This window comes from Nyctibius grandis, chromosome 34 (assembly GCF_013368605.1).
Source record: "Nyctibius grandis isolate bNycGra1 chromosome 34, bNycGra1.pri, whole genome shotgun sequence".
In the NCBI taxonomy this organism is placed as follows: domain Eukaryota; kingdom Metazoa; phylum Chordata; class Aves; order Nyctibiiformes; family Nyctibiidae; genus Nyctibius; species Nyctibius grandis.
In genome coordinates, this window is record NC_090691.1 from 825,765 (window position 1) to 838,143 (window position 12,379).

At 46.4% G+C, this 12,379-nt stretch overlaps 2 protein-coding genes and 1 pseudogene across 2 annotated transcripts; 2 read left to right on the forward strand and 1 right to left on the reverse strand.

The window, feature by feature from the left end:
• The first annotated feature begins 3,198 nt into the window (after positions 1–3,198).
• Positions 3,199–4,146, forward strand: LOC137675517 (olfactory receptor 6E1-like). The gene has a single exon (XM_068421645.1). It carries the CDS (start codon positions 3,199–3,201, stop codon positions 4,144–4,146), a length of 948 nt encoding a protein of 315 aa, XP_068277746.1.
• Positions 4,147–8,511: 4,365 nt separating this feature from the next.
• On the forward strand, positions 8,512–9,240 carry LOC137675518 (protein YIPF1 pseudogene; annotated as a pseudogene).
• Positions 9,241–10,424: 1,184 nt separating this feature from the next.
• LOC137675519 (olfactory receptor 14C36-like) lies at positions 10,425–11,384 on the reverse strand. Its single transcript, XM_068421647.1, has one exon. It carries the CDS (start codon positions 11,382–11,384, stop codon positions 10,425–10,427), a length of 960 nt encoding a protein of 319 aa, XP_068277748.1.
• Positions 11,385–12,379: the final 995 nt, after the last annotated feature.

Consider the following 12,379-nt stretch of genomic DNA (forward strand, 5'->3'; position numbering starts at 1 on the left):
CAACACGGGCTCTAAGTCCTCACTGGGCCTGGCTCTCCGGACTGTACCTGCTCAGGTGCAGATGCTCTTGATCATGAAAATGAATGATGCAGCTGCCACCAGCATCTAGTGGGCACCAGCAAGATCCTTCAGATCCCACTTCCATCCAGGGAGCACTCTCTGGAGGCAAGCCATATTGTGGCGGAAAAAAAGTGGCTAAGGTGTCTGGGAGGAAGTCAGTATTGGGATCCCAAACTGGGGAAGAAAAAAATGTTCTCATTTTTGATAGGTGGAAAAATAAAAGGCAAGGTCATCCGGAGTGGGAAGATAGGTCAGATTCTAACTATCAAGAAGCGTGACTGTGAATATAATCAAAGAGCAGAAATGGTTTAAAGTGGACTGGCTGAAAACAGATCACTTGCGGAATGGCAGAATAGTTGGGGTTGGGAGGGACCTCTGGAGATCATCTAGTCCCACTCACTGCCAACCCCCACTTCAGCTAATGTGCCTGCAGGGTAGTAGGCTCTGCTGAGACATGGCTGCTGCTGGGCCCCTTGTCTCCTCGGTCTGGCCCCACACAGGAGGATGGGTCCCATCGTCGCCTATATGCACCCCTGCGCATCCAGAGCTGTGAGCTGTGAGCTGCAAGCTCCAGGCTGAGGCGGGCATTTGTTTCCCACAGCCCTGCAGCCCCACACCAGACCCCAGGTGAGGAATGTGGTTGTGCCAAGTGCACTCCGGGCTCCAGGTGTAGTCAGAGACTGATCCCCACTGAGACCCCACCAGGAATGTCTGCTCTCTGTGTGACCTTACGGCCAGAGAAGGATGCTGCACATGAGCAAAATGCCACCCTCGCCGATGTACATGGTCACACTCCTTTGGTACTGGTGAGTGTCTCCATATGAACAATTACTCAATCACACTCGCCACGTTCTTCACTTCTCCCTAATGCAAACCCTTTGCCAACAAAGCGCTGTGGACAAAAAGGATCTCAAGGTGTGGCTGGCTGCCTAAATGTCTCTGTGTGCCAGCTCGTCAGAGAAGCCTGTACAATGTTGAAAGTTTTAACATTGAACTCTCAGCACATCCACTTTCTTTTGCAGTGCTAAGAGATAGTCGGGTGGCCCTGAGACACCAGTGTCTGACCTGGCTCCAGAGGTGTGCAATGAAGAGGCCCAGATGTCACTTTGTCACTCAAGGCTCCCTCTGCAAGCACAGAGGAGGAGTCAGTTCCTCTCATCTGCCTTTTGCAATAAGTTGAATTATGTCCTAAACTCTTTTGACCAACTTAAGGCAACCTAAGGAGACTACTTCAACATTAAAAAATCTACCCTGTAGATGTCCAATGTTGTAAAGACAAGGCAGGGAAATGGAAGTAATTCCACAAAAACTGATTGTGTTGTTTACATTTCTAGAGATGCCCTTTTAAAAAAATCTAGGTTTCCCTCTCTTGGAATGCTTCACAAAACGGATTTAGATTTCTGCAGGGTTTAGATCACCTAGACACCAGTTATCATTTTAATTGATCTCCCATCACCCTCTAAGACATGCTGTGCTAAGGAATCTCTTAGATTAAGCCCTCAAGGCCGTGATTCCTCAGGGCACATGGAAGGACTTTGAACGGTTTACATGAAAGGGGAGGAGAAATGGGAGGTTACTTTTGCATGGAGCACATATTGCATCAGAGCAAATGGCATTGCCAGCTGACTCGAAAAGGCTTTACTGTAGCCATGGGGTGAGACACGATAGATTGTTCGTTAGGGGCTGAGGGAGGAGATGGAAGGAGATGATAGTCCACAGAAAGTCTGCTGGCCTTCTCTTTCCCCTTCATGGTATTCCCTGCACATAACAGATTAATGTAAGTAACTATTGTGTGGCATTTCACCTCGTTTTTCATGGATTTTGATGTTATTTTTGAGTTTCTAGCCTTCCTACCTACCTCCTTCCTTCTTTTGCTTTTCCTCCCTTGCCTGTGGTATTTCTAAGGAATCGAGACCTTGATGATCAGATTCTGTGTACGTGCTGGGAACTCTGCCACTTCCTTTGATTTTAACTAGTTGGCCAGTTTCACCTAAGCCACAGAGAGCAGTATGGTTCTCAGTTTTACTAGGATTGTATGAATATTGTGAATAAAACCCAGGAGGACAGAAAGGAGATGGTCCACATAGGGGTAGACCATCTTGAAAGGCAGAGTGCACTGAGAATTCAATATTTTCAAGCTATCAGATACTGAATTCAGGACCAACTCCATACCAAAACAAGCTTCATTTTTCCACTGTTCACAGGAAAAAAACAAACAAACAAACAAAAAAACCCTCTTGATTTTCTATTAGTTTACTGATTTGTTAATTTTACAATACTTTTTTTTCCCCTGCAATTGAATGCATTTCCTCTCTTTTTATCCCTTTGGGTTTTTTTTCTTGTTTTCTTTTTCCCCCTTTCTTCTGTACTGTTTTTTACTCTTGTTTTATTTTTCCTTCTGATGGCCATTTTGGCAATCATGTTCACCATTATTCTTGACAACAGTTTTATCAAAACTGTTTTTCAGCAAGAAGCTTGTGGTGACTGAGGAAGAACTTTTTAATAAATTTTACTGCTCTACATGGCAAAGTTCAAATTTGGGTGGAGAGACAATGCTGAACGCTCAGCAGCTTTTCGTTTCTGTTTCTCTTTGTTTTTTCCTGAAAATAAAACCATTCCCAGGGTATAAAACTCCCCTCTAATCTAACTCTTCCGCTGACCTTTATTTCCTGTATGCCTCCTCCTTTATCACCATCTTCATGCTGCCTTCTCCCCACCCCGTCCTCATCAGAAGGTTAAAGCCACTTTGCAGAGGTGTTTCAGCATTCTCTAGGGTGTGTTTTTTCTCCTCCTGAAATGTATGCTTAAAATAAGTTAGAACAGTTGAGAAACACTTGTTTTTTCTCCATTGACTGTAAAGGGATTCTTGGGTAGGTCGCTCATTTGCAATACCTTTCATGTAGGTTATAACGTATTCCTACTCTAACCCCCACACACCAAGCTTGGTATTGCTCTATAAAAGGGTGTCTTCTTGCTACAGGTTAACTCTCTTCTCTTTTCTGTTTGCCTTCCAGAATTTTGTGGAGTGCCCCCATTCATCTCTTTTCTTATCCTGCTGTGTTCTTTCTCTGGGTCTCCTTTTAACATTGTTTCCTCCATTGACCAACTTCCCTTGATCACTGAAACTTGGGTGCAGATATGTTGAACTGTACGACGGTTACACTGTTCCTCCTCTTGGGCTTCCCCTCCCTCCACTATCAGGAGTGCCTAATAGCAATCGCTTTCCTGGCTTCATACCTGGTGATCTTAGCTGGAAACCTGATGATAATTTTCCTCATTCTTTCTGAAAGAGACCTCTACACACCCATGTACTTTTTCCTCTGTAACTTCTCCTTGTTGGAAATCTTCATTGCAACATTCATCATACCCAAAGCAGTAGGGAGCTTGCTGACGGGCAGCAAGGCCATCTCCTACTCAGCTTGCTTAACTCAGTGCTACTTCTACTACTTCTTGGGCTCCATCGAGTTTCTCCTTCTGGCTGTCATTTCCTATGACCGTTACGTGGCCATATGTTACCCTCTTCAGTACCCCATGCTCATGAACAGTCAACTTTGCCTTCAGCTGCTGTTGGGCTCATGGACTGCAGGCTTCCTGGTCACCATTATCCCCATCATCCTGGTTGCCCGGCTGCCCTTCTGCAATGCCAATCATATTGACCACTTCTTCTGTGACAGCGTGCTTTTGATCAAGTTGTCCTGTGCAGAAACACAGATTGTGGAGCTGATCACCTTCATGGCCTCCTCCATCATCCTCCTCGGCTCACTGGGCATGACAGCACTGTCCTACCTATACATCATTAACACCATACTTAGGTTGCCCTCAGCTTCCTCACGGCACAAGGCATTCTCTACTTGCTCCTCTCATTTCACCATTGTCATCTTGGGCTATGGTAGTTGCATCTTCATGTATGTCCAGACTTCAAATCACCACATTTCCTATAACAAGGCAGTGGCCCTTCTCAACACAGTGGTAACTCCTCTGATGAGCCCCTTTATCTTCAGCCTGAGGAACCAGCAGATGAAAGATGCCCTCAAGGCCAGCTTAAAGAGAAGCACGATAACCTCCAGTAGACAGCTGCCTTTCTGAGAAGAGATTTTATAAGTGATAGAGAAAGTGTTAGGGAGGGCAGACACATGATTACAGTGCTTTGATGAAATGTCAGCCTTCTTTCTGAGAACAGTTTCCCGAAATTAATATAACAACAGGATCTCTGCTGCAACATAACATCATAAGAGGACCTAATTCTTACATCGGGATGCCTTTCAGATGGCCTGGAAGTGCTTTACAAAAACTTGGTAATTACCACTAATGGCATTCTCTAAGTACCAAAACTAAAACAAGAAGCAGCAAGCTAAGGAGTTCCTCCTTTCATGGCACACCAAGTTCTCAACAAGCTGCACCTTCCTCCAGTTCCGATGCTGCTTTTGCTGGCTCCTAAATCTGGTTTCCTGATTATATTGGTAGTAGAGCCTTGCTGAACTTCTTTTTTTATTAGCAGAACAGAGAGAACTGTAATTGCTTTATTTGTCTACCAAATGGCACTAACACCTCCTCATTAACCTCCTGGTTAGTACAAGAACATCACTGAAATAAAGTCTATTTTATCCATTTAACATTACCTCTCTTTTAAACTGCTACAAAATCCAGAATATATGGCAGTAATTTAGTTCTTGAGTAACAACGCAACTGTGTCTACATCAAGCTTGCCGAAATAAGTCTAGTCCTTATGAGGCAATATTGTCAGCTCATGGAACAAATTCACACAGTGGAATTAGCACTTTCAAGCATAGACTTTTGTAACTTAAAATCTAAAAACCAGAGTTTATTGTCCAGCCTCCTTCAATAATCAATGGGGAGGAATCAGGACTCTAGAAGATGATACTGTCTCCTACTATAGTGCTCTATAGCACTTCAGAGAAACTGTACTCCCCGTAGACTTGGAAGCTCAACTTTTCAATAGGCAAGGCCAGGTGCACTGAACTATATGCCAAGCAACATGTAATACTTTGCACAGGTGAGGGACACACCCTTGAGGTCCAACCTTTGAAGCCCCAAGGATTATGAGTAGGCCTTAAGCTCTCTCCAAAAAAATGCCAGACCCCAAAACCCCTCTTCTCTAACCCCTATTGTGGTTGACCAATGAGCCCCTACACCAGCCTAAGGCTCAGAGGAGATGGGCAAGGGCAATGTGCCTGTGAAGCTCAGAGAATAACAGGGTGCAACGGACCACCACTGTTAAAGTGGAGTTATCTCAGCATGAAACAGACCGGAGGGTGGCCTTTGCTGTGGATCAACTGACTAGATTACAGTTGAGTGGATCAACTGGTAGTGTAAAGGTTTCCCCATGACATAGCCAGACCAGCATGAGAGGAGTGAATTCATAGCTCAGCCCAACACAGAGTGTAAAAACTAAACAGCTCACAAAAGGATTTCAAAGACAGCAAGGGGCTTGAACTGGCTTCAGTCAATGTATTCCTTCCTGGTGACTGGGGATGCGTAGCATTGTGATGGTGAGGACATTATAGAGACCGGTAATAGGAATCAAATTGGTATTGGGATTGAAGTGTGTATTGCAATTGCTATATTTTGCTAAGTGTAACTTACATTTGTATGGTGTGATGCAGTATATTTTGTATCACTCTGCTCAGTCAGAAATCCCGTGTAACATCAACCATCCTCAAATAAGTAAATTTGATATTGAACATTGCACTCTCCATGTGATGAACATCTAAGAGAACCTTGTCAGAAAATATTGGCCTCTGACATTGACTGGTGTCACAGACAGATATTCCTGAGGTTGAATATTATCTATTTTATTGATAACAGTTTGGCAACACCAGGATTTCTGATTTAAGGTTATGCTCAAAAATAAGAACCTAATAGAAGTGACTTGGTCTGAGTGGGAAGGGTAGTGATAAGATGGGCTGCGGATGGGGCCTCTACCATTAAAGAATTATTGGGGAGTATTTATTGTACCCATTAAGGTGAATTAAATAAACATTTGTGCTTAAACATAAAAATAAAAAAAAAAAAAAAGAGAGAACTGATAGTAGGCAATAATGTTACACTAACCCTAAGGTCTAAGATTTATCTAAACTTAAATATTTGTACTAACACTGGATCAGAAGCCACGCATGATTTCGACAACCAGGTGAAATGACTACTACAGACATACAAAGAAACTAATCACATATTAGTGGCCCACAAGAATTAAACTCTAATGGTACCCAATGAGAACATCACAATGGACTGTAACTTCTCTGTAAACACCAGTAATAGCCAATGGGTATGTGTATGTACATGGAAAAAACTAAGGTAGCCCCTGCTTCTGTTTGTGTATCATAATTATAACACATCCCAAACCACCTCTTAGCAACAGTACTCCTCAGTTAATGCAATTGCAGGGTGGATGACAGCCTTAATGACAATGAAGGTACATTTAAACCTGACCAATGTGCACATTAGTACATGGAATAAGGTTTGTGCTGATCATAGTTACCATAGATTTGTGCTGATTTCATCGTATCCCTATTATCTGTTTTTCTCTGTGGGTATATTCACATCTTTCTAGATGATGTTCATGTATCTATTTCCATAGTTTTAGCTAAAATTGTAGATATATGTGGATGTAAATGTATAGGTGTGTCCAGTTACTCAACAAAATGCATTTCCTACCAGGACTCTCAAGTGAGAATCTCTGTTCTGAGGAATTACTGTATTTATACTATCTTTGCCACCCCATCCTCTGCCCCACTGGCCAATGGACAAGGGTTCCCTCAGCTGCCTTCCTTATGCTGACAACACATTCAGAGAAGCCCTTCTGAGTGCCCTCCTCATGCATGGCCATTTCCAGCTACTGCTGAGCTTTGGCTTTGCTGGCTCCATCCCTGCACCCACAGGCCAGGTGTCTCTCTGTCTCCTGGGCAGTCTGTTCTCCCTCCAGCCTACCTGAAGTTTTTTCTGATGTTTGACCTTCTAGTCAGGGGGGTTCCTGTTCATCCATGCTGACCTCTTGCCAGGCCCTGCTCAACTCACTGCACATCAGATTGGCTTCTTCCTGGGCTTTGAGGACATTGTCGCTGAAGATCCAAGAGGATCTCACAGCCCCTTTGTCCTCCAGGACAGTCCAAGCAGATCCTCAGCAAACTGAAATCAGCTCTCCTGCAGTCCTGCAGTCATTCTGCTAGTTGTCCTACTTCTCCACCAACTCATTGGTCATTGCAGCCACAGCTGCCCTCATCCTTCCCATCTCCAGCCAGATCCACTTTGTCAATAAGAGACCAGCTCTAGTCAGCTCATGGACTGTCTGTGTCAAAATGCTGCTTCCACACCCTGCAGGAATCTCCTGGTTTGCTTGTGCCCAGCCCTGCTGCCCTTCCAGCAGATTGTGGGGTCCTTCCTCCAAGGGAAGTCTCTGTGCACACCAGCCTCCCCTTTTCACAGAGCTGACATCTACTTCCTCATCTGCCTGCCTGATTTCCTGACAGGAGCCCTGGCCAACAATGGCTGCCCTCCCATCACTCCAGCTGTCCCACCACGGCTCTGCAGTCCCTGTGGGCGAGCGTGTTTCTGCCTGCCCAGCAGAAATTACACTGCTGGGGAGAGGAGGGGAGAGGAGAGGCGTGTAAGTGTGTGGGAGGTTGGCTGGGAGGCTACTTCTGCTGCAGGAAGAGAGAGATGCCAGGAGAGGCATCATAGCTGGGAGGTTGATTTTGAGGTCACCTCTTTTGCAACCTGATTGAATTGCAGCAGGCAGGCAGGTACTATGACATCATCAAGCACATCACAAACCCCAACATGACACAGATGACTGCTCAGAGAGAGCAGACGTGGGTAACACCAACATGGTTGGGTGGCTGCTTGGAGGTCACCTCATGACAGCAATGGCATCATGAGGTCCTCAGAAGCACCAGATGTGAAGGCTGCAGGCAGATGTGTGAGCCCCTGGTCAGGCCCTGCCCTGAGGTGAAGACTCTTGCACATCAGATGGGAACATATGGGACATGGCATGAGGAACTGTGGCATGTGACAGAGATCCATGTGAGAAGGGACTAGAAGTCCAGGCAGCACCATATGTCCCAGCTGGATCCCACAAGTGGCTGAAGAGCAGATACATGAACAGAGGCCAAACTGCACAGGGAACTGGAGGGGAGCATTAGGGAGCTTCTGGTTAGTCAAGTCTTGTAAGGCCAGCGGTGCCAGGGGAACCCATCAGTGATGCTGTTTAAGGCCCAGATGACTTAGGCAATGTTATCCCAACTACCAAATGATGGTACGAATGGAAGAAAGCTGATACCTTTGTGGAAAAAAGTAATGGGTGGCAGTTGTTAATTGGGGAGGGTCCTGGGGGACAGAAAGGGAGGGATCCGGGTGGAGTGGGAGGATGAAACCTGTGGATGGGGAGGGATGCAAGGGGCCAGCTGCAGCTGATCTCAGTGCTGATCTGTCCAAACAGAGCTGCTTGCAGGACAGAAGAAAAGTTCCCCTTTCTGGACATCTGAGTACTACCAGACGTTCTTTGATTTGGACACATACCAGGTCCTGGACAGAATCAAAGGTTCTGTTTTCCCAGTACCAGTGAAGAACTTTGTAAGGCTGTATATCTGCAGCAATCCTGACCTTTACGGTCCCTTTTGGATATGTGCCACACTCGTCTTTACCATTGCTGTTAGTGGCAATCTCTCTAATCTCCTCATCCATCTGGGCAAGACAACATACCACTATGTGCCCGAGTTCAGAAAAGCGTCCATAGCAGCAACGATGATTTATGTCTATGCTTGGCTTGTTCCACTTGCTCTCTGGGGATTCCTGATGTGGAGGAACAGTAAAGTTATGAATATTGTCTCCTACTCATTCCTGGAGATAGTGTGTGTATATGGCTACTCCCTCTTCACTTACATGCCCACAGCAGTTTTATGTAACGTTCTGCAGAAAGTGGTGCGCTGGGTGCTGGTGATGTTCTCCCTGTGCCTTTCAGGGTCTGATTTGATGATGACATAGAGGCCCGCTGTCTGAGATTACAACCAGAGGATCCCTCTGGCGACCATGGGGACCATTGCTCTGCTTCATGCCCTGCTGGCTGTTGGCTGTCTGGCATACTTTTTTGATGCCCCTGAAGTGGATTTTCCTGTACCTATTATCATTGCTCACAGTGGAAGAACAGTAACAAAGAGTCAGTAAATAAGATTAGGATGCCTGTTTCTCCATCTGTACAGTAATTTAATGTATAAAACCTGTGCCCAATCACCATGGTGTGTCCTGCCTTATTCTTAACCTCTGCTCCTGGCTATTTGCTGGGTGAGTGTGCTCATTAGTGTGTGCTCGCGTGAGCGCATTTGTGTGTGTGTGAATGTACGTACATGCTTTGCTGGCCGCTTCCAAGTGGGGCTGGCTGGAAGAGGAGGACACCAGGATGTGGAGAGACCCAAGGCTGAAGTTGCCAAGTGAGTAATGGCTCCAAGAATGCATAGGACACCTGGGCAGAGCAAAACTCAGGCCCTTACTGGAGTGACCGTGGGTGTGTGTGCCCATGAGTAAGTGCTGCAGAGGATGACCAGACCACTCATGACCTTCACACCAGATCAGCCTGAGAAGGCAACAGGATGGTGACAGTTGTGTTGTCCATGGTTGTGTGTGTTCTGTTTTTGGTGCGGTGGCTGCAAAGGTGCTGTTCCCTGTTGGAGTTGGTTTATGTATGGTTGGGTTTCTCCATCTTTTTTTCGTTGCAAACATCGTTATTTAGCACTTTCCATTTGGATGTTTCCACCTTGGGTGATCCCTCACTTAGTGAGGCTCCAGTCACTGCTTACCGCAGGCACACACTGTCCCCGTAGAACACCAAGAATCTCCATGAAGCTCTAGATTACCTTCCTGGAGAATTTCTTCTGCGCTGGCATGTCTTAAAAAGCCCTGGGTATGTACCTCACTGACCACAGTCAGGTGACTGTACCTCACAGTCACCACACACCAATGGGTGAGTCCAAAATCCAGTCCTCAGTCTCTAAGTGCTACCAATGGGACCATGAGCTTTTCTCTTCCAACTGGACGGAGAATTAAGCCCTTTTGGGGTGAAATTCCTTGAGCCTTTTGTTGACATCAGCTTTGGAAGAAGAGCACAAATGTCAGTCACTGGAGAAATCCCATTTTATTTCAGAGATGTGATGAGAGTGTCAGCTCAGTCCCTGTGAAAGACACACTTTTATATCAGCTCCAGGTTAGACAGAGCAGGTTCATTCCCCAAGAGAAGTAAGATGGATTCAGTCATTTATGTGGGAAAATAATAAAAACTAATAACAATATAGATAATGATAACAAATGATAAAACAGCAAACAGAGAACAGGCCTGTAATGGGGCACCATGGAAGTCATTCCTGAAGAGCAATGAAAAATTTACCACTATTGAGAACTATCCTTGAAATAACTTTCCTGATGGACTCCTTGAGCTCCTGGTTCCTCATGCTGTAGATGAGGGGGTTCACTGCTGGAGGCACCACAGAATACAGAACTGCCACCACCAGATCCAGGGATGGGGACGAGATGGATGGAGGCTTCAAGTAGGTAAACATACCAGTGCTGATAAACAGGGAGACCACGGCGAGGTGTGGGAGGCACGTGGAAAAGGCTTTGTGGCGTCCCTGCTCAGAGGGGATCCTCAGCACGGCCCTGAAGATCTGCACATAGGACAGCACAATGAAAAAAAAACAACAGCAAAATAGAAAAGCACTAAACATGACAAGTCCAACTTCCCTGAGGTCGGACTGTGGGCAGGAGAGCTTGAGGATGTGGGGGATTTCACAGAAGAACTGGTCCACAGCATTGCCTCGGCAGAGGGGTAGTGAAAATGTATTGGCCGTGTGCAGCACAGCAGTGAGAAACCCACTGCCCCAGGCAGCCGCTGCCATGTGGACACAAGCTCTGGTTCCCAGGAGGGTCCCGTAATGCAGGGGTTTGCAGATGGCAACGTAGCGGTCATAGGCCATGATGGTGAGAAGATACAATTCTGCTGACAAAAAAAACGAAAAGAAAAAAACCTGTGCAGAACATCCTGAGTAGGAAATGGTCCTGGTGTCCCAGAGGGAATTGGCTATGGATATGGGGACAGTCGTGGAGATGGAGCCAGGGTCAAGAATTGAGAGATTAAAGAGGAAGAAGTACATGGGTGTGTGGAGGCAGTAGTCACAGGCTATAGCGGTGATGATGAGGCCGTTGCCCAGGAAGACAACCATGTAGATGCCCAGGAAGAGCCAGAAGTGCAAGAGCTGCAGCTCCCGCGTGTCTGCGAATGCCAGGAGGAGGAACTGGGTGATGGAGCTGCTGTTGGACATTTGCTGCCTCTGGGCATGGGGACCTGCCCAAGGAGTAAAAGGAATAAAAATTTTAGTCAGATTTCTCTAAGCAAAATACATTCAGTTTCTCATAGAAATCCCCAAAATGCCTCTCCCCTTTCAGGAAGACTTTTGGCAGGTGCCTTTCACGAGCTGTGATTGGTGCAGGCTGATGGTGTCTCTGGGAGCAGGAGGTTCTGCTGTGGGCTCTGCGGGACTCTGTCCTGCCCTACAGCAAGAGGTAAATAGAAGCACAGTGTGATCTCACATGAAATCCACTCATGATATCAAAGACCTTTTCAGCATTTCTGCTCCCAGTTCACCCAGCTGCAGAACAGAGCTGAGGGGATTTTGTTTTGTCTTCTAGTTTACTTGCCCCACCAAACCTGAGGAGTGTTTTTAAGGCAGAAATCCTTGGCATTTCTGCTGCACTGCAAGAGAAATCTGGAGGATCCAGAGAGGCAAAGGCACTGTCCATTAGTGCAGACTGAGGACAGTCAGTCTGTCCATCAGCTCTGGTGTCAGCTTCTCTGTGGTGTCATCTCTCCGAGCTGTAGGACGATCCCCCCAGATGTTCCCCTGAGCAGAAACTGCACACTGCTGAGAGCAGAGGAATCCAGTTACCAAGTACAGGTCTCCAAACCTCTCACCCCATCTCATCGTACCTGAGGAGGATCTCAGCTCTCCCCTCCCAGCTATGGACACACAGGGCTCAGCACAGCTGCCTGCATACAGACGATGAGCAGCATTTCCATGGCCTTAGCACCTAAGTGTCTTCATGGGACTGCTAGATAACACAGAGGTGTCATGGAAGAGGTGTTTGCTTGTGGAGGGCAGCCTGCACCCCAGCAGGAACCCCCACGGAAGGAGTCAAATATCCTAAATTTGGGGTGTCCTGAAAGGACAATCTGCTCATTTGCATTGCCCTGAACCCACAGATTAGGTGAAGACTTGGACACTTCACTCCCATGGATACATCTGCATGGCAGGAACCA

Excerpts from the sequence above, each read along its gene's own strand:
- LOC137675519 (XM_068421647.1), bottom strand. The coding sequence starts at position 11,384 with ATGTCCAACAGCAGCTCCATCACCCAGTTCCTCCTCCTGGCATTCGCA.
- LOC137675517 (XM_068421645.1), top strand. The coding sequence starts at position 3,199 with ATGTTGAACTGTACGACGGTTACACTGTTCCTCCTCTTGGGCTTCCCC.